The sequence below is a fragment of the Drosophila arizonae genome, chromosome X (genome assembly GCF_054131065.1).
Source record: "Drosophila arizonae isolate 15081-1271.41 chromosome X, UAZ_ARI_1.0, whole genome shotgun sequence".
Lineage (NCBI taxonomy): Eukaryota > Metazoa > Arthropoda > Insecta > Diptera > Drosophilidae > Drosophila > Drosophila arizonae.
The window spans coordinates 6,390,276-6,411,739 of NC_142927.1; the positions used below are offsets into that span (position 1 = coordinate 6,390,276).

Genomic DNA, 21,464 nt, shown 5'->3' on the forward strand with positions numbered 1-21,464 from the left:
TTGCCAGCGCTACTAGCAGAAGTGAGGTGGCCTAGTGTGTTAGCAGCGTGACGCTCGATCGAGGAGTCGCGGTTCGAATCCCGATCGATGCAACTGATGTTAATTTTTTTTAATTGTTTCTAAATATTTTTATATTTTATTAAATGAGTTTGGTATTTTATTTATATTTTTAAATACATTGAAATTGAAATTTCAGCCATACTAAATGAGCATTTTTATTTGTTGGGTTCAGGGTAGTATCTAGTCGAGCACTCTCGACTAGAATTTTCTTACTTGTTTTTATTAGACAGATTTATTTCAGATAGAATATTATATTTCGTTAAATCAGTAGAGAAATTAATTCGTATACAACACAAACAGCAAATTAGTAGTTAGATAGCTGAGGTAAAGCTTGAAGCTCCATTTAAAGATTTGCTCTTAGATTATGGCTATAAAATAAATACAGCACATTTCAGTTTATCTTGCAGGCACTGTCGGCTACGCTCCACTGTTAGATAAATGCCAAAGCGTCTTCATTCATTCAGAGCATAGCAAATATTACGTTTGGCCTTCTGAATGCTCCCATCAAGAGTGAAGCGGCATTTGTAGGCATCGAAATAATGACAGCGATTGATAGAAATAATTAAGATAGATTGCAGCTTGGGCAGGCCGCAATTAAGATCTCAGCTGAGAGCTTTGATCTGACTGGGAAATGAGTCTCAAGCAATTTGTATTCGGCAAATGTTTATTGCGCTGTTCTCGGGGCTTTCCATTACGGTATAATCACTTTCCACTTAGAGCAACGGCTTCGGCAGCGACTTCGACAACGGCAAAGGTTTCGCTTGCGGTGTTGATGTCGGCACTTAGCACACACACACACACACACAGACAAAGAGAAAGAGAAAGAGACAGATAGAGAGAGAGAGGGAGATAAACAAACACACACACACATAGAGAGAGAGATACGCAAATAGAACAACAATAACAACAATATATTTCAGCTTTAGCACCTAGGGGCAACTAGCTGGAGAAGCATTCAATCACTGGCTCCCACTTGGCGCATGATAATGTGAAAATGGAACGAGAAGCTGCCGCCTGGCACTCGAGTTGGACATGGCCCGGGGCCGGTTCGCAGCTCTGCTGAGCTACAGCTGAAAATTTGCATAATCATGCTAAGTGCGGCAAATTGTTGGAGCAATCAATGGGACATTATCAGGGCAACATGCGAGCACTCTCGCACTGGATGGAGCTCGAGCTGAAGCTGGAGCTGTAGAGCTGATGGTGGCGCGACAAAGACACAGTTGACAGCATCATTCGTCACGGCCAGTTGCAAGACGCGAATTGAATGTTGGCTATCAGCCGGGCCCCAAGACAATCGACGGCGCTGATGATGACAACTAAACGCCCCAAGGGGGAGGCTGGCGCGGTAGGGGGGGTCGGGTAGAGGGTCATAGAGGGCTAAGGCCTCTCAATTAATGATGGCTCGCGGTTGCGGGGTGAATGATCAGTTAAGTGGCAGCAAGTGGCGATCGATGCCGGCTAAATAAAATATGCGCCATTAGAAATTCCAAAGCTCAGCATAAGAAAGGCTCACCGAGCTGCTAGGCTCTAACCGTAAATATCGCAAAGAGATTCATAATTTCATTTGAATTTCTTCAAATTTGCATCTGCTTAAAGTTCAACTCTTGGCCCTCGTTGCCCTCGTTGTTCGTTGCCCGTTGGCCGCTAGCTGTTAGCTGTTAGCTGCTGCCAAATTAGCTGCCTGATTTCACATCTAATTTCCATTCTATGTGCAAACCACACAACAAGCCATAAAAAGAATAGAGCGACGGCTAGAGGGGGCTACAGAGGGCTGGAGTGGGCTGGAGAGGGAGAGCAGCACAAGCTGGGCCATTTGGCTTGCTTTTGTTTGCTTGTGTCTCGTGCATTGAACTTTCAACTTGGCCAAGTCCAAATCGAAGTTGCTCCAAGTTCAATTCGGATCTCTCCATACCAAACCTGAATCAATTTATGAGGCATTGCCACGACGACGACGACGACGTCCGATACCCGATGCCCGATGACCGATGCCAGCTGCCCGTCTAGGCTCGTCTCATTCAATGTCCATTTCAATCCATTTCGATTACCATTCACAGCATGTGTTTTGCAGTTTTGACATTTGACACCGTTGAACTTTTTTCACTCTCTCCTCCCCTTTCCCTCCTCCCCTTCACTTGGATTTTTATGCTAATTTCGTTAAAGAGATTTCAGCTCGCAGTTCTCTTCGACTCTGTTGTCATGCAGATGCCGTTGCTGTCACCTGCGACTTGGATGATATGTGGCCCCCTTAAGCGGACAATGCAGCAGATTACAATACCTAAATGATTTCTGCGACATAATAAATGTGCACAAAATTAACATATTTCTTTTGCTCTTCTCATTCCTTTCATTTTTCGTTTGTCCAATTAATTATTTTGCTATTCATTTGGCACTCGCAACTTCTGGCTGAATCGAATCGAGCTCGAAGCACAGTTACCAGACCCTCATTACAGCTCGTCGTTGGCTCCAGCATTGTGAAGACTAGCATCCAGATTCTCGATTGCTGGGCAGGTGCCTACGACGGAAATGCATACCTAGTCTGATATAAAGAGATATGCCAACGGAAGCTGCCGATCTTGCAGTCTCATTTCTAGGGCAACCGATTGGGCAAACAATATGCATAATGTTAATAAATTGAGCTTGTTAATTTTAGAGAAATTTTAAAGCTGCAAATACTTCGTAGTCTGTCTGCTGAATGAGTGGGCCGTCGGGATAAAATTATCAATTTGACTGGCCAAATTCACAGGCAAGGGAAGGGAAGGGCCAGAAGAGAGGTGTGGAAGTAGTAGACAATTCTCTTGATGGACTCTCAATTATGGTAACATTTCATAGTACTTCAATCTTATGGAATGACTCTCTACCTCTGATATGTAAGACTTCATTTATATGTGTATCGCATTTTGGTGTTAGTTGGGCTCAAAAACCACAAGCCTTAGACAGACAGTAGAATCCGGCTATAACGACTTCGGTTATACCGTCCGTACGTTCATTACGACTAAAATTCTGATTCCAGACAAATTTATCTGAGCAAACATAGGGTTATAGCGTCTTTCGGGTATAACGACGGTCCCTTGAGTGTCGTTATAGCTGGATTCTACACTATATATACTGTACTGTATATATATACAGTAGAATCCGGCTATAGCGCCACGCCTCAAAGGGCATATTATAGGTCAATCTATAGAAGCGCTAAGCAGTGTTCGACCTTAGCCGTTTAAAGCCTTTGGATAGGTATAATTTGTACTACATATAATCTAAAATCCATTTGTTACACATTAAGAGCATGAATAATTAAATATATTATTTATTTATCTATAGTACAATAGCTGCGAATAATCAAAGTGCTAAAGCACTGGCAGCCATTATCTTCGGCTTTCTCTTCAATTTCTCTCTCTCTCTTTCTCTCTCTCTCTCTCACTCTCTCTCCCTCTCTCTCTCTCTCTCTCTCTCTCTGTCTCTCTCTCTCTCTCTCTCTCTCTCTCTCTCTCTCTCTCTCTCTCTCTCTCTCAATTACTCTTAGATGCCTTCGCCACATTCTCTTATGAGCATTTTATAAAATTAAAATAAATATATGAATCGATATTGAATTGATATAATATAAAATCCAATTTTATTTATTTATTATTATTATTATTATTATTATTATTATATTTTATATTTATTTTATTATATTTTTCTTTAAAATATTCCGTATTAATGTAGAGCATGGAAGGTAGGGTATCCAGGGTAAGGTATCCAGACGCACAAGTAACTGATGAGACACAGCTATACGCTTGCGAGTTGTTTACAGCTCGCCAGGTCTTTAAGGCGATCAGGAAGAATGGAGCTGGTCAAAACAAACGACCAACTATAAAGTCTCTCCCTTCCAATATGAAAATATTTCCAAGTGATCTTGGTGAGGTTTAGTTTGATGCTTTATCATACAAAATAAGAAGAGTTTGACAATAACAGGTATTGATCAAGGTGATATTCAATAGACCCAATAAATTTGTAGGACTCGGTGCAGTAGGACTTGATGATGCTAGTGCTAGTAGATCTTTAAGATTCGGATGCCTAGACCTTAAGCCAAACTGTATGGATGAGGGAATTAAGTCTCCAGAGGCAACTTGTGACCAGTTCTTGGATGTTGCCTACAATTTGTGGCACCTCTTGAGGTCTTGCTGCTACAAAGTACACTTAATGAGTGGCCCTACTGAGTATCCCTAATTAGTGCCCCTACAGAGTACTCCCAAGTATACCCCTAATGAGTATCCCCAATGAGAGCATTGTAAGCTTCCTGGCTTGGCTTTTATTTTTAAATCTACAGACTCACCGCTCAATAGATCTTTATAATGAGAATGAATGATTCCTGATTCCTTCTCTCATTAGACGTAGCTTTAGAACAGGCAGAGAGCTGCGCATAAAGCTAATATGCTCTGTCCAACTCCTTAAACGAGTATTCATAGCAAAATCTAGCAAAAATCTTTTGAATAATAAATTACATGAATAAATAATCACATGCTTACACTCACATTGCATACTTAACACATTTGTCGTTTCATACAAATACACATACATAAACATATGTATATGTATATAAATTTATAGACATTGATAATTAAATATATATACATATATAGACAGTTTGAGTTCACTCAATTGCATATAGACATACGCATCTGCATATATGTGTCTCTGTATGTGTGTGCCCATGCACGTATATGCACGCACACACACATGTGTTCATGCTTATGTGTATAGAGTTGAGTTGGTTTCTTCATTGGAAATGCCTCATCGCTATTCACCCTCAATGGCCTCGTCCACTCACATCATGGCGGACGAGTTGAACGAGACTGTGGTGAATGCAACGGGCGAGGTGGTGATTGGCTTCACTTGGCCCGGCTTGCCGCCGAGCTTCCTGCGGGATGTCTGCGAGACCATTAGCAACGTCATAGTGATCCTCGTCACGGTGATCATCGGATACAAGTGCGCGAAGCTGCGGCTGTCACGAACGGCGGCGCACGCCTTCTACTGCCTGGTGGGCATGGTCCTGTTTGTCACCCAGGCGTTCCTCTGGGGCTCTCCGGCGCTGCACGCGGCCTTTGGCCTGGTGGGCGTGCTGATTGGCTTCATGGGCGTCGGCGCCCAGATCTTGCACATGCGGGCCAACACACAGAAGCATTTCACCACCAATCACAGCATCTTCGGCCTGGCCACCTGCTTCCTGCTGCTGGCCACCCTCATCACGGGCCTGTATCCCACATGCCAGCCCTTGGCGCGGATGTCCGAGATAAATGCGCTGTTCGCCCATCGCATCTGCGGGCTGCTCTCGTTCGTTCTGCTGATGACGTCACTCATATTCAGCTTCAACTCGGGCTTCATGCACTGCAACTGGGACCATCGAGCCATCGTGTGCTTCAAGAGCTGGGTACTGCTCGCAACCTTTCTGGCAGCCTCTACCCAGCTGGTGGCGGTCGTAGTTACACTACTCATCATATCGCCCTTCAGTATTTTCGCAGGGAAATCAAAATTTAGCTGAGTCGAAGCGAGGATTGACTCGATCTGTGCAGACACCTCAAGATCTTTAAAAGAATAAATTTATTCAATTACTCTATTAGTTTTGCTCTTCCTTTCATTTCTAGCTGGCGGCATGAGATTAAACTGCGTGTCTAAGCTATATTCTCTTCGCTTGGTATCTAGGGGTATCTACAGGGTATCTAGAACTTACATTAAAAGTTAGTTTCAGGGCAGAGACATGTTTATTCGACTAGGTTGTGCGATACTGTCATTTTTATGTTATTTCCAACTACAGGGTATCTACTAGTCGTTGCCAATACGACAAAATTTTGTATAGCACAAGAGACAAACATATCTAGGCAACATTTATAAATGCAGTTGTATTCGGAGACTTCGTTGTCATCTACAGGGTATCTACTAGTCGTTGCTGATACAACTAAGGTATACTTCAGCTAAAGAACATGCATATTCCATTAGACTGTGAATAAAATAATGGCAGACTAACTCCAATGCATGATTGGTAAATACAGGGTATCTACCAGTCGTTCCTAATACGACAAAAAGTATGTTTCAAGCAAGAGACTGGTACAGTATACGACTTATGTCAAGTTACAATCATTTATTGAAAGACTCCAGTCATAGATTGAGCTGTATGTGGTTTGATTGTTAATTACAGGGTATCCACTAGTCATTTTAGATAAGACAAAAGTATTATTTTATTCAAGCGCATTCTATATGCCGTCAGATTGTGCACCGTACACTAATGATTCAGCTGCCAGCTAATTTCTCTCTGATTATAGGATATCTACTAGTCGTTATTCATGAGGAAGGAATACTTTTCAGGCCAGTGGCATGCATGTTTCACAAGTGTGGCTAGAAGGAATATATGCATCTATATTCTCTTCGATTGTTCATTACAGGGTATCTACTAGTCGTTGCTTACACGATAAATATGTGTATTTCAGACGGAAGACATGTGCATTCCTTTAGATTTTAAGAAGTACTAGGCTGCACCAGCTGCATTCTCGATTTCACTCTGACTACAGGGTAACTACTAGTCGTTGCTCGTAGGAAAAGAGTAGGTTTCAGGCCAGAGGCATGCTTGCCCCATAAAGTGTGCCTGATCTAACAGCAAACTTATAAGGAATACATTTCCCCATTGCCCTATTGATTTCTGATTACAGGGTACCTACTAGTCGTTGCTTACACGATAAATATGTGTATTGCAGGCTAAAGATATGTGCACTCCATTATATTTTAAAACTTATAAAACTTATCCCACTGCTTTCTCAATTTCTTTTCGATTACAGGGTATCTACTAGTCGTTGGCTAAAAAGCATGTTTCAGGCAGTACAAAACGGGTGTGCGTAATGGGTGTCATAGGCACAGCTGTAGTTAACGCAGAGTATCAACGGGCCGCGCATACCCGCTCCCGCGTCGCCAGCTAACCTGGCTCTGGGCAAACCCAGATCGAAATGGGCCTAGCCTAGGTCGCACTTGAGTATATGATGGAGCGGCCGGGCCGAGCTCCGAGCAGTTGGCATGCGTCGCTGGCCGCCTCGCCACTGGCCACCGGCCACCGGCCAACGGTCACCGACCAGCGACCACTGACTCCACTGTACAGTGAGCACACCGGGCAGCGCCTCGCTCGGCTTGGCCTGACTTGGCTGGGGCCTGGGTTCACGTATCTCTGATTGTATTCGCATTAGCGTAACGAGGTTCAACTTCGGCAGTTCGTCGGCTTTTTGCTCTTTCTTTTCTTGTTGTTCTTCGACTTCTTCTTCTTCTCTTACTTCTTCGTGTGCTCGTCTGCCGTTGCGGTCAATTGAGTTTGGCTTTCTGCTCTTCAGGCGAGGCGGCTTTTGTTCCTGCTGCGGTCAGTGAACTTTGATCAGCATTTGGCCATCTTTTTTTTTTACCAATTTCGGCACTTGATTTCGATATGGATGCCGCTGTGGGTTCAGCTGGTGCCATTCCATGGGCGTAATTATGTCAATGTCTGGAGCTATCTGTGATTCTCTTCAACTCGATATTTTTTATGGATTTTTTCTTTCTTTTTTTTTTCTTTCTTCGATGTGAGCGAATGCCTAGAATGATTCTTTAGATGGTTCTTGGCTTCGTTTCATTTGTTTTGTTGGTTTTTTTTTTTTTGGTTGTTTGTTTTTTTTTTTTTTTTTTGGTGGTTTTTCTAATTTTGGTTGTTTGTCTGTGTTCCAGTGGCGCGCTGCCCGAGCCGACAGAGTTTGCGGTAACTTTTTGCATAAAAACCTGGCGACGTCCAGAGATTCTGTACAGTTCTCTGGAACTTTGCTTACAATTAGGTAGGACAATACACGCAGCAGCGCCGCGCACAGATTACACAGTTAGCAGGAGACCCGAGCCCAACCATGTCGAAGCTAAGCGCCCTGTTCGTGCTCAGCTGCCTGCTGGCCCTGGCCATGGCCCTGCCGGGTAAGTACGATGCGCCCCACCTCCCCTCCCGCAACAATCTAACAATTGAACCTCCTCATCCGATTGCAGAGGCCCGCCTACAGCAGCGCCAGCAATTGCGCCAGCAGCAGCAGCAGAAGCTGCAGCATCCATATCTCTTCTTCAGCGTGCCGCGGGGACGCGCCAATGCCGGCGCCGTGGTGCAGGGCTTTGAGGTCGTTGAGGATCTCGACGACGTGGAGAGCGACGATGATGACGACGATGCCGATGAGGGCAACAGCATGCCACTGCGACGCCTGCAGCACAGCTTCGCCGACGACGATGACGATGACGATGATCAGATGATCGATGATGATGACGACGATGTTGATGAGCTGCCGGTGCAGCGCGGCTTCGCACGCAACGGCCAGTTGGTGCTGTTGAACGATGAGGACGACGAGCAGGACGATGAGGACGACGAGGACGCACAGCTGCCCGTGCTGCTGGCCAAGCCCAGTGCAGCCCGCAAGGCGGCCGGCGTCAGCGGCCAGCAGCTGCTGAAGAACGCCAAGCCCACGCAGATGATGGTGGCCAGGGACCAGGCCGGCGCCATCATGGTGCCCGACGGCATCATCGAGATCGAGGGCCAGAGCGTGGTCGACGAGAAGACCGGCAAGGCGGCCCTCCTCGTGCCACGCGCCGCCCTCGACTCCATTCCCGATGGCGCCGTTGTCGCCCTGATGGAGCGCTCGAGCGCCAGCGACTCGAGCGTCGGCGAGGAGCGCGCCAATCGCGTCATCGTGCGCCGCCGCAAGATCGCCGGACGCCGCAATGTCCGGCGTCGTCGTCGCGGCGGCCGTCCGGTCCGCCGTCGCGCCGGTGGCCGTCGCCGTCGCGGCAACCGTCGCAACGTCCGCGTCATCCGGCCCGGCGGCAATCGGCGACGGGGCAACCAGCGTCGTCGTGTCGCCCTCCAGGGCTAACCCCGAACCCGAACCCAAACGGCTAGCCCACAGCAACTCCCTAGTATTATAGTTAAGAGCCAAACCCCAGGACCCTCAGCACTTGCGACCCATATGAAAACAATGCGAAAACAATAAACATGTGATATGAAAACAAATGAGAACTGAGTTTTGTTTATTCCTGAATTTCCTCCCTTAGCTCATAAATATGTGAAACTAAATGAAAACTGCACTTCCCTTCCTGAAAAAAAATTAAAACTTAATTTAGTTTCTTAACTCCTTTCCTGTCTTTTCTTTCCTTAGCTCAGCTCAAACATACATATATCCCCACCGAAACTTCTGCCTAGGTTCCTTTCTTTTCTTCCCTATTCCAGTTCATATGTCCCCAATGAGTTGAAATATCGTAATATATTCTTAGGTCAGAAGTCTTTCAACGCTTTGTTGCCTCCACTTTTATTTAGGTCTATTCATTAGCCCGAGTTCTTCTTTGATTCTTGTTGCTTGGCTCATTTTCATAAATGCCTTCAAGTCTGCTTTGATTGCCTGCGGCCTTTTCTATCGTTTTCTTTAAGTCTTATTTATTATCATTTATTTGTTGTTGCTTCTTAGTTTCGCAGCAGCGCTTCAGGTTGATTTGACCCAAATCTTAGAGCAGCTGGCGGCCACGTTACGTATGCGCAATGATCGCGAATGCTGAGCGAGCTAAGCCTCTATTGAATCATATTGAAGACTGTTTTTACAGTTATCATACATTATTTATTTTTAGCTCATGTCTATGGTAATATTATCTAGAATGTAATTCACTTAGCTCTGGCATAGTAATTTCCTTTTGTGGGTTAAGCAGATAGCTGGGCGCCACGCTCTTTAGGCAATGCGAACCTTTCATTTTGGTATGCCTAGAGATCATGTATATACAAAATGTGCTAACTGTAGCTTTAAACCGTTTGTCACTAACTGTGTTTCCACATCAATTCGAATGCTTTTAGCTCTATGACTACACTGCGATCGAAGCTTATGCAGTCTCCGGTCAAATTATCGAGCTTATTGCTGATGATGGGTCTAGGGGTATTCTAGGTAGGTAGGGGTATTCTAAGTAGATCGATTTCACTTCATACAACTATCTAAGCTTTGCTTCAGTTGACCTCACCTATTTAAACATATTCTGTGCAAACAGCTGAGAGGCCATAGAGCACTACTCTAAGAAATTTTGAACTAGAATATAAACTTAACCTATCGAACAGAAGGTCTATCAGTCTTTGAATTACCCCATATTGTTCTTGACTTTTGTACAGAAGATCCCTCTATACTTTGCCATTAGATGGAACGAATTACACCCTCTTAACAACAGAGGCCGGCTGAAAATTATTAAAAACTATTAAAATTACTTGGTAATCAACCTATCGGGGAGTAAACTCTAAACCTTACTTTTCATAGAGTAAACCTGTCAAGCTAAACGAAGTAAACAGGAAAACTATCAAAATTACTTGGTAATCAAGCTCACCATAATCATCATCAATATCAGGAAGTGTACTCAAAGGATTGCACTCTCTAAGCCCTGCCTTCCATGGTGTAGTCACTCCTAGACCTTATCTTTAGGCAGAACTGAAGGAACTTCGACCGAAAGGGCTACATCTAAGCAGCCTGAAAAACCATCTAAATTACTTGGTAGTCAAACTATCGAGGAGCAGTCTGAAAGGACCCTCCACACCTTGCCTTCCATTAAGTTGACCCCTCTAGACCTTGCCTATAGGCAGTACTAACGGAACTTGGACTGAAAGCGCTACAGCTAAACGGTCTGAAAAACTATCAAAATTACTTGGCAATCAAGCTATTGAGGAGTATAGCTAGAGGATTACACTCTCTAATCCTTGCCTTGCCTTGCCCAGAGTGGACTCCTCCAGACCTCTCCTTTAGTTTGCACCATAAGCAAATTACTCACACATATAATTTGTGCTCATTATAGAAAGTATAAGCAAAACTGTCTTTAGATACAGCAGGGGGTAAACAGTTGCTATTTACAGTGTTTGTAATCAAATTCGCTTATTGCAGCCCATTAAGGGAAAATATATGCCTATGTGCAGAGCCCAATAGAGAAGTTAGACAAGTTGGGCAACAGAACAACAAGCAGGCTAAGCAGAGGGCTTTCGCCTTGTCTTAGCAAAAGTTTGTTGTCTGAACTGGGAACTAGTTTTGGGACATCTATAAATATGTAGTTCTTGGCCGAGCTGCCTCTTCGCACAGGACTTTTTAGCTCTTGACAACAATTATAGCTGAAATTAGAATAGGAAGCGTGTCAGCGTGTTTGGCTTTCATCATTGATTGAGTTTCACGCCTTGTCTGTTCGCATGCCATGCCTCATTCTGCTCTTCTAATCAATCCCATATCAATGCCAATTTATATTCATTATACAACCCATTCAAAATCTGTCGACCAACTGCGAAGTCGGCTGGTTAGCAAAAGCACCTGATTATGAGAACAAATTGATAATTGCAAAGCGAAATTGGCAAACGTGCGGAAACTGCATCGAATCCCCGTTGAAGAGCTGGAACAATACACGCAAGCAGAAACAACAACAAAAATTAAATGAAATGAAATGAAGTGAAATAAAATAAAAAGAATAAATTGGAAAACTATTTGGGCTCTCAGCCGGGGCCGCAAAGCATTTCATTCCGTGCACTGTTTGTCGGGTCGTCGCTTGGCACAGTTAAGAGTTCAAATACAAAAAACCGATAATCAATCATATTAGACGCTAGTCGCTGCCACAGAGGGAGTTCACAGTTCGCAGTTGGCTTACGTTCTGAGCGTTGCTGTGCTGTAAATTAGCATTAGCATGATAGTTAATGCCAAAAACGGCAACAGGGCTACCATTGGCCTCTTCACTTTGACCTGCCCGAGGCGCTGATGAGATTAATCGCACCGTGTAGCAGGCCAATACCGTGGCGGTTCGACGGCACGCGGGTAGGACCCCGGGGCTGGGGGGACCTGGGCTAATACAGCAATTCATCAAACACTCACATCCAGAATCTTTAGCGGATGGCTATATAATCGCCGAGCACCCAGGTTGGAGTCAGTCAGTGGCGAGTGTCAGCTCAGAGCCAACAAGCGCCCAGTCTCCCAGTCTCCAAGTCGCCAAGACTCTCAGTCCCCAGCCTGTTCTCAGCCATCCTGCAAGGAGCACTCGATAACAGCCACCTCCTCTTGACTAGCTCCAACCATGCACTACCTGCCACAGCTGCTAGTGGCGCTGGCGCTATGCGCTCTGCTATCGCCGCCAGAGGTGTTCGGTAAGTGCCAAGCATGGCTCATGTAGAGCTGGACGCACTCGCTAAGCTCTCGCCCTTTCTTTTCGTATTCCGTATTTCGTATTTCTCTGTGCAGGTCAACGTAACGGTGGCAACTACCGCTTGGGTCTGCGCTCGGGCAGCCGCGGCGATCAGGCTGTGCCCGAGGGCCGCTTCACCTCGTCCATGTTGAACAAGCTGAGCTCCTTGAAGGGCAGCTCAACCACCACCACAGAGGCCTACACCACCATCACATTGCCGTCACCAACATCGCCCACCACCTCGGACCTAATCCAAACACCGACGCCAACAACAACCTCGCCCACAACGACATCGCCGACGACGCCAACGCCAACGGCGCGATACCGTGCCTTCGGCGACGGCCCCGCCGAGGCGGCCGACGATGAGGAGGAGAGCAATGCACGTGCCTACAACGACGACCTCGACGATGACGAGGATGAGGACAGCAGCGTCGTCAACGACGACGATGACGAGGGCGATGACGATGATGAGGACGGCGACTTCTATATGCTGGCCGCCGCAGCCGGTGCCGTGGATAAGCCAACAGGCGGTGCTGCTGTGGCCGTCGCCGATGGCCTACCCGCCTATGTGCGCCGACCCTCGGAGCAGCAGTGGCGCCAGTACCAGCTGGAGCAGCGCAATCGCCGGCGCGTGAATCGCCTGCAGCGCGAGCACAATCAGCGCATTCGCGAGCTGGTCCGTCGCCAGCGTCTCTCGCAGCGCCGCCACAGCCAGCGCGTGCGCCGCATCCAGCAGCAGAATCGCCGTCGCGCCGCCAAGCGCCAACGTCGCAACAGGAACAAGACCAGGAGCCAGCGCCAGCGCCGCCGCCGCAACAGTCTAGAGCAACGTCGCCGTCTACAGGCGCAGCGCCAGCGCCGTCGCCAGCGCATGTCCCGTCGCCGTCTGCAGATGCTGCTGCGCCGTCGTCGCGGTCGCGGTCGCAGCCTGAGACCCGTCGTTGTCTAGGCTCCACCATACGAATCCTCACGCACCTGACCGAATCCCTGTAACGAGCAAACGCAATGGCCGCCCAAGTGCGCCTCAATAAATTCATTTTTTTTTTTTCCTTCAACAATTACTCAAGTTATTCATGGAGCAAAGCTGAGGAGCTACCCACGGTTCGAGATCAGCGAGGCTCTGCAGCTGATCGTAGTCGCCATCGATCCAGAGTCGCCACAGTCAGTGTGATTTCCTACTGATTCCTAGCTGATTCCTAGCTGATCATATCTAAGCTCTATATCTAATGATCTACGATATTCATGATCATACTCATTAGGCTCATGATCGTAGCTGATCGTGAACTGATCATATCTAAGCTCTATATCTATTGATCTACAATTCCTACATAATATTCATTAAGCTTATGATCGTAGCTGATCGTGAAGTGATCATATCTAAGCTCTATATTCCCTTACATTTCTCACCAACTATTCATCTACGATTCCTTTTGAGCTTCCTTCTAACTTTATCATGCCCTTTAGGCTAATGATCGTAGCTGATCGTGGTCGGAGTAAACATTCCTAAGCGCCATTATCCATTCCATTTTTAAACAACTATCACTCTACCACTCCCTTCATCATGGCAAAGAGAAATATTTCCAAATTAATTTGTTCATTCCCTTCCACACTCTACTTTCCTTTAAAGCTAATGATCGTGGCTAGGTTAAAAATTCCCAAAGCTTATTCTGCTTTCCCTTCCACCATCTGCACAATCTTGCCCTTTGAGTTTCCACATGCCCTAAACATTCTATCAGCTAAACCCTTTCTACCTTAATTCATTTTCACATTGATCTTCACTGATCCATGCTGCATCTGTAATCGTATTTTTTAATTGCAAATGGCGATCGCAGTGCGAATCAGAACAGTTCATTGACTCTGCTTACACTTTCGCCCTTTGGCGTTGACAGAGAGCAGAGGCCACAATATCTGTTGGGTCGCGAACAAAAGCATCTGGCAAATGAATATGCTAATGCGCACCGTCAATCTTGATTCGCAGATACAGCTATTCCTACAGCTACTGCTATGCAAATGTTGGGGATCGTGAACCGAGGCTGAGGCTGCGGCTGGGGTTAGCAGGTTCTTGTGTCGGGTCAACATTTGCGTAATTTATGGGATTATGCTAAATGTTTTACAACTAGCGGTTGAGCAGGGCTTGGCGACAGTTGGCTTGGCCCTACGTAACCCTAATTTCTGTTGCCCTGCTCTGCTCTCAACTGATCTAATCTGATCGAGTTTTCTTTTCTTTTTTTTTTTTTTTTTAAATATATTTATTATTATTTTTGTTTTGTTTTTGGCAATGTAAGTTTTAGGCCTAGTCGACAGGGCCGAGTTGTAAAAGTGGGGGCATATAAATATGCCACAGATGGCCGTTGTAAGTCAGTCAGGCAGCGATACGCATCGAAGAGAGATTTACAAATAGAATTTCCAAATAAAATATATATATATATCCATACACATATATATATATATATATATATATAGCCAAAGGACATGTATATGATGAGGGGTTTACTAGTCGTGGCCTGCCTGGCAGCCATTGCGCTGCAGGCTAGCGGTAAGTCGAGCCGCCGTTAGGGCCCACACACACTTACACTCCACTCTGTTACAGCCAAGCCGCAGCAGGAGAGGCGCGGCGAGCACTACCAGCTGTACCGGCGCCAGCGCAACGATTACGATCTGCCCGCCGAGGGTCGCCTCAATCCCAGCAAGCTGGCAGCTGTGCTGCACGCGGCGCTCGGAAATGCCAACAATGGAAGTGGCAATGGATCCGATCTGCCCACAAGCACCATCACCACCATTACGCACACTCCAACCACCACTACGGGCACATCGACGACCAGCACGACTCCGTCGGTGCCCACAACGTCAACGGGCCGCAACTACAACGATGACAGCGATGACGACGACTTCGAGGCTGACGACGGGCAGCAGAACTACCAGGCGGCATTCGATGACGATGGCGATGCCAACGAGGAGGACGATGCCAACGATGTGGCCGGATTTGAGGGTCACGCCGTGTACCAGCGCAACCAGGAGGATGCACTGGCGCGCCAGCGCAAGCAGTTCAAGCGCAAGCAGCAGATGCAGATGCGTCGCCGCCAGCAGCAGGCGAAGCAGCGCCGTCGCCAGAAGCGCCGCCAGCAACAGCAGCGCCTGCGTAGGCGCCAGCAGCAGCAGCGCCGCAAGCGCAACAATCGTCGCAACATTCGCTTGATCCAGCGCTTCCTCCAGGCCAACAGGAACAGGAACAGCAGAGGCAACGGCAACAGGAACAGGCGTATCGTGCGCATCCGTACATAGAAACTCCAAGCTAACATGACAACGATCTTTGTGAAAACCATTCTTGACATTATATAGCAAACAATCTATTCGAAGAGTTTCATTTCTTTTGCTGGGTCAAACTTGGGCGAACTTTGCGAGCTCCAAACTCCATAGATGAATAGACCCAGAGCAGCTTTGTAATGCGGACTGAGGCACAAGGCCGTAGCAGCAGCTGTAGCTGCCCTTTGAGTAGATCTCCAAGGTCATCCTGGAGCAGCTAATGAAGACTAAAGCAAAAACGAAAATCTACTCTTAGCCGTAGCTTAGTAGAGTTATTATACTTACAGCTAGAACTTGGGAGCTTGTGAGGCTAAAGTTGAGGTGACCTCCAGAGTCGATGGATCAGAGTCGATCCCATAGTAGTTTCATTATGAGTTATTATACCAATTGGGAGCTTATGAGACTGAAGGAGAAGCCCTTTGAGTTCATCTCCAAGGTCGATGGATCAATTGTTCAATAGTGGCTTTATAATGAGGACTAAAGCAAAAGGGAAACATCTATGCTTAGCCATAGCTTACCAGGGCTATTATACTAGCAGATAGAACATGGGAGCGATTGAGACTGATGGAGAAACCCTTTGAGATGATATCCAAAGTCAATGGATCAATCGTTCTAGAGCAGAGAGTAGAGTTACCCGCAGATGCATCAGACTAACTATCAACAGATTGAAATTTCTGGCCCGAGCCAAAGAGCTCGTGAGACTGTAGCAGAAATCGTTTGAGTTGAATCTTCGTCCTAGAGTAGCGTTAGCCTAGCTAGAGCAAGCAGACACAGAATTTGTCGTCCCACGGAAGTTCTATGGCAAGGACTCTATGGATGTGCTGAATGGGACACATTAAGAGGCTAGAGGTAGGAGAGCTCGAACATATAAGGGATATATGTTTATATAATAAATATATAAATATGAAACAATAGCAGTAAAGATCGATAAAAATTGCTTCGATTTTTGAGTTCAATGATCCTATGTGATCATGCTTGATTGGGACTGGGGATATACTGAAAAACCAGAGCAAAAAGGGCTTTCATTGCAACTAGTCAATGGACGATCGGTGTAGCCACTCAGATATATATATATGGAAAACTTTTTAGATTGATAAACTACTCCAATTACACTAGGCAGACCTACATATTAGACATCAACATACTGAAGCCTGTACACACCTATCAATTACATAGTGCAGAAGCTGTCGAAATACGATTGATTTTTGATAATTCAAACGCATAAATTTGGGAAAAAGTGATGATCGATTTGTTAACTAAGTATTGTGAGAGGCGAGAGTTCGCGTTGACGTCCGCTCCACTAATATTGATTGCGAACTTTGTCGTTGGGTCAATCTGGTTCATTCGCGAATAGAATGTGGTTGATCGGGGCGAGCGGGTATTTTCGCAACAGAGAAAAATTTATGCGAATTTTTGCAAATATGCTAAAATGATAATGAGAACTGTTAGCAGAAGCGCTGATCCAGCTGCTGTTCTTCTTGTTGTTGGCAATTGGAGCTTGGCGTGGGGTATATAACCCTGTCAAGCGATTGACATTGGCACAGTCAAGCAGCAATATTGCCTTAGGCAAGCAGCAAGCAGAGGCAACAGTTCACCAGGATAAGTTCACCACATCAGCGCATCTACACGCACCCATCCCTACATCTTAGCTCGAAGCAATCATCATGAGATTTTTGGGACTTGCACTTCTGTTGCTGTCTGCAGCGGTTTTGGCCAGCGCAGCAGGTGAGTTACCAAAATAAGAGAAAGGGAGAGAGAGAGAGAGAGAGAGAGAGAGCTATGACTTGCTTAATTTCGATTCGCAGTTGGACGCCGCGAGGATGAGGACGAGGTGTTGGGTCAGCGCTACCGGCTGTATAAGCGCAACGCCGACCGCAACGTTGAGGGTCGTTCACTCGCGCAGCTGTTGGCCCTAAAGGGTGGCAGTGGCGGTAGCAGTAACGGCAACTGTGGCCCGGATACTTCGACGACAACAGAGATAATTCCATCACCCTCCACAACTACGGGCAGCTCGACCGAGACAATCACACCATCAGTGACCTCTTCGGCCCGCGGCTACAATGACGACAATGATGAGGCTGCCGACGATCAGTTTGCGGCAAACGATGACGATGATGGTTTCGCCAACGACGAGGACGAGGACGAGGATGTGGCTAACGTCAACGGCCTCAGCCTGTTCCGCCGCGGCAGCAACAGCCGTCCCGGCCAAGTCCTCACCCTCCAGGAGTACGAGATGCGCCGCCAGGCCGAGGAGAACAAGGAGCTGCGCAAACGCATCGAGGTCCTTCGCCGCCAGAACATGCAGAATATTCGCCGTGCTCAGCGCGCCCGCAGGCAGCAACGTCGCCGCAACAAGAATCAGCGTCGTCGCTCCGCCATCAGGAACCGTAATATTCGCCGCCGCCTCCAAAATCGCCACCGCAACAACCGTCGCCGCCTGAGGAGGAACCGTCGTCGCAATTAGATCCCTCACTCAATTGACCAGCCTATGCACGAACCAATTTTTTTGAAATAAATCGACAATAATTGCATATAATACACAAGCTTAACTACCAGACAGAGCGAGAGAGAGAGAGAGAGAGAAAGAGAGAGATGGGGCAGGCAATGAAAAGTGAAGAGAAGACAGCAAAGTCTTTACATATAAGTTAGAGAGGTTAGGGTAAAGCGATCTCAAGAGAGAAGGAGAGAGAGAGAGAGAGAGAGAGAGGGAAAAGAAGAGATGCAAAATCGGTGATCTCTATAAAAGACGACGAATCGAGCGATCGCATAATCGAGTTAGAGTTGCAGAGAAAAAACAAGGATAGAAGGTGAAGAGAAAATGAAAAAGCAATGTCTTTATAAGAGAAAATCGGAGAGGAGGAGAATGAGCTGAGATCTCTATACACAAAGAAAGAGCAAAGAATCGAGCTATTACAGGAGAGTGTTGGAGCTAGGGTCAGGGAGTAAGATATATATATAGAGAGAGACAAAGAGAGAGAGAGAGAGAGAGAGAGAGACAGAGAGAGAAAGAGAGAGAGCGATAAAGAGAGAGAGACCGACAAAGAGAGAGAGAGTGAGAGATAGGGGGAGATAGCAAAAGAGATAGAGAGGGAAAGGAAATTTCAAGTAAGCAAGTCTGAAAATTAGAGATGAGAAGAGCGATCAAAAAAGAAATGAAAGAAAAGAGAGAAACAAAGTGAGAGAGCGAGGACTAGGAATAGAGTTAGACAATGAGGAACAGATTGAGACATCGAATGAAGTTAGTATATAAACAAAAAAGACGGCGACGATGATAATGAAAAGTGGAAGAGAAACAAAAATTAGAGCTCATGTTAGTTGGCGTCAAGTTAAATCATTGTTTCTTTTGGTTGTGATCGAGTTAACAAGTGCATTTCATAAAGAAAATAAGAGAGATAGTGAGAGTAAGAAAGGGGGAGAGAGAGAGGGAACTTTTCATATCTGCATTGAGCAGCTCTCCAGCTCAACAATTCCATCTCTTGTCTCTAGTCTCTTTGTCAACCTGGGCTTGCGAGGTATTTGTTATCTTATGTTGACTCGATACTATTGAGAATCCATCGGCACTCTCTCTTCCTTTAGCCTATGCCAACTCTCGTTCTTCTGTGAGTAGTGCACTCAAATTGGAAAGTCTTGCAAATATTTGAAGTCGGCCAGGACATTTCATTGTGTCCAAGTGCCTTCAGTCTGTATGCGGCTCCCACGTATTTACTATTTTCCATCGCGAATGGAGCACCCCGTGGTGCAGAGGGCAATCGAACTGGCAGAGGCATGTGGAATTGTAGCTGCCCCGTGGCATTCGGCTCACTAGCGTGCACCCTCAACCCGTTTGCCTCTAATTAGAAACTCAGTTTCGATGCTCGCACAATTTAATTGGTTTTCACTTTTTTAAGCCGTGCCACTGAATCGAGCTGGCTCTAAGCTGCCAGTGCGATGACAGCCGACAATAGAGCTGCCGCCGGGCCATGGCTGGAAAAGAGTAGGGGCTGACGGTGCGGTACGGTGCGGTGCGGTGCGGTGCGGTGCGGTGCGTCGCGGTGTCCAAAGGGCAACGCAATTGTAATTGGGGAGGGCGAAACGCGCATAGAAAGCAGCCAAAGCTGGCAAAGCGACGGCTCAATGCTTGAACGCTCGACTTGGATCGGACCGGGCAGGCCGATAGATGGATGATAAGCAGAACGCGTCGCGTTGATGACGGTGAAGAACTATTTGGCCATTTGCCGCTGGCCATTGGCCATGGCCGTGGCATGCTCAAATAGCTGCAAGCGCTTTTCGACAGGGTCGAAAAATTGAATTCAATTCAATTGTGAATTGTGAACATTTCTGGATAGGCAGAGGCACAAGTACACGCACACACACACGCACGCACACACATAGATATGTGCGGTGCCCTGACCAAATTTACAGTTAGCAATGGATTTTTGGCAATCGGCATTTGCATAAGTATTGATGGCAAGGCGGGTATAAAAGGCATTCAATTTCAGCGATAATGTATCAAACATTGATTACCAATCAGTGCGAGCACACGACTCCCAATTGGGCACTACCTCACACCGCAACTCAAGCCGTTCCTGATCCCGTTCGAAAAGTTCTCAATCGTTGAGTAGTTTCGACAACGATGAAACATCCAGTCGCATCCTTGCTGCTATTGGCCAGCCTGCTCTGCCTGACGGCTCAGGCCGAGAAGCCTTCGCATGTGGTGAAGGCTCGCCGCGGCTCCTATTTCAATGAGCCAGCCCTGGCCCGCTCGAGCGACGCCGGCGTGGCGGCCCTGGCTCTCGACCAGAGCGCTGACAAGGATAAGGTAGGCGGTGCTGCTGCTGGCGCCGGTGTGGCTGGTGCGGCTGGTGCGGCTGGTGCGGCTGGTGCAGCTGGGAGCTCGGCAACCAGCAGCAAAGATCCCTCCAGCGGGCGTCTCTTCCTGAGGAAGTTTCTCATGTTCAAGAACATGTTCAGCAGCAACCAGCAGCCGGTGATTCCCATCATCATAACTGGAGGCGGTACTGGCACCGCACCTACCAGCCCCATTACGACACTGACCACCACTGGCACATTACCCACGGCCACGGGCACCATCGACACCTCGCCCACATCGCCCACGACGCCCACATCGCCCACCTCGCCCGTACCCCGACAGTACTACGACCAACAGGCCGACGAGCAGGCCGAGGCCGATGCCGGCGATGACGAGGCCCAGCCAGTGGCCATGGCCGCCAATGCGGAGCTGATCGACGAACAGGCCCTGCAGGCGGCCATCGCGGCGGGCGCCCAGGAGTACGAGGTGTTCACCGATGGCGATCAATCGGATGCCGGCGCCACCGAGAGCAAGGCCAGCCAGAGCAATCGCATCAATTTGCGCCGCAAGGGCGGCCGTCGCGGCCAGGGACAGATGATCAGCGTGCGCATTCCGCCGCGCTACCGTCGCTACTTCAAGAACGGCCAGAAGGTCATGATCAACACCAAGAACAGGCCCAACAGGCGTCGTGTGGTCAGGAAGCGCTACCAGAACAAGAACAAGCGCTTCAACAATCGTCGTCGCGGTGGCAAGAACAAGAACAAGAAGGGCAAGAACAAGAACAAGCGCCCACGTCTGCCACTTGCCTAAGCAGAGACACACAGAGAGAGAGCGAGAGAGGGAGGGGGAGAGAGAAAGAGAGCGCGCTTAACAGCAATCCAGAGTCAAACAACGCCAACGCTCCCCAACGATCAAAAACCACGAGAAACAACAATTTTTTTTTTTCTAATTTATTGTAGCTAATGTTTAATTGAAGCCTCACTTCTTCTTTTGGCCAAAACAGAATAAATGAAATCTTTCGAATAGTACTTGACCCACATTTCCAATTCAATTTCAATACATCGCGGCCTCTTCAGCCAGCCTCCGGCTCTGGCGCCCTGGGGCGCTTGGCTATTTAAGCCTCATG

At 47.2% G+C, this 21,464-nt stretch overlaps 4 protein-coding genes across 4 annotated transcripts; all 4 read left to right on the top strand.

The window, feature by feature from the left end:
- The first annotated feature begins 4,822 nt into the window (after window positions 1-4,822).
- On the top strand, window positions 4,823-6,886 carry LOC108618068 (uncharacterized). The gene is made up of 2 exons (XM_018013975.2): window positions 4,823-5,543; window positions 6,864-6,886. Exons 1-2 carry the CDS (start codon window positions 4,823-4,825, stop codon window positions 6,884-6,886), a joined length of 744 nt encoding a protein of 247 aa, XP_017869464.2.
- Window positions 6,887-7,666: 780 nt separating this feature from the next.
- Window positions 7,667-9,082, top strand: LOC108618565 (uncharacterized). Its single transcript, XM_018014621.2, has 2 exons — window positions 7,667-8,004; window positions 8,074-9,082. The coding sequence occupies exons 1-2, from the start codon at window positions 7,941-7,943 to the stop codon at window positions 8,943-8,945; spliced, it is 936 nt and encodes a 311-aa protein (XP_017870110.1). The 5' UTR covers window positions 7,667-7,940; the 3' UTR covers window positions 8,946-9,082.
- A 2,887-nt stretch (window positions 9,083-11,969) lies between these two features.
- On the top strand, window positions 11,970-18,073 carry LOC108618069 (uncharacterized). Its single transcript, XM_089473204.1, has 6 exons — window positions 11,970-12,208; window positions 12,303-13,189; window positions 14,854-15,152; window positions 15,265-15,427; window positions 15,474-15,537; window positions 17,355-18,073. Exons 1-6 carry the CDS (start codon window positions 12,139-12,141, stop codon window positions 18,011-18,013), a joined length of 2,142 nt encoding a protein of 713 aa, XP_089329330.1. The 5' UTR covers window positions 11,970-12,138; the 3' UTR covers window positions 18,014-18,073.
- Window positions 18,074-20,050: 1,977 nt separating this feature from the next.
- LOC108618071 (uncharacterized) lies at window positions 20,051-21,366 on the top strand. Its single transcript, XM_089473621.1, has one exon. It carries the CDS (start codon window positions 20,162-20,164, stop codon window positions 21,146-21,148), a length of 987 nt encoding a protein of 328 aa, XP_089329747.1. The 5' UTR covers window positions 20,051-20,161; the 3' UTR covers window positions 21,149-21,366.
- The last annotated feature ends 98 nt before the right edge of the window (window positions 21,367-21,464 follow it).

Bases quoted from the DNA above. Each gene is read 5' to 3' on its own strand.
- LOC108618071 (XM_089473621.1), top strand. From the start codon at position 20,162: ATGAAACATCCAGTCGCATCCTTGCTGCTATTGGCCAGCCTGCTCTGC.
- LOC108618565 (XM_018014621.2), top strand. From the start codon at position 7,941: ATGTCGAAGCTAAGCGCCCTGTTCGTGCTCAGCTGCCTGCTGGCCCTG. The intron at 8,005-8,073 runs GTAAGTACGATG...ATCCGATTGCAG, and splicing joins CCTGGCCATGGCCCTGCCGG to AGGCCCGCCTACAGCAGCGC.
- LOC108618068 (XM_018013975.2), top strand. From the start codon at position 4,823: ATGCCTCATCGCTATTCACCCTCAATGGCCTCGTCCACTCACATCATG. The intron at 5,544-6,863 runs GTATTTTCGCAG...TTTCGATTACAG, and splicing joins ACTCATCATATCGCCCTTCA to GGTATCTACTAGTCGTTGGC.
- LOC108618069 (XM_089473204.1), top strand. From the start codon at position 12,139: ATGCACTACCTGCCACAGCTGCTAGTGGCGCTGGCGCTATGCGCTCTG. The intron at 13,190-14,853 runs GTCTAGGCTCCA...CCGCAGCAGGAG, and splicing joins GCAGCCTGAGACCCGTCGTT to AGGCGCGGCGAGCACTACCA. The intron at 15,153-15,264 runs GCAGCAGAACTA...CGCAACCAGGAG, and splicing joins GACTTCGAGGCTGACGACGG to GATGCACTGGCGCGCCAGCG.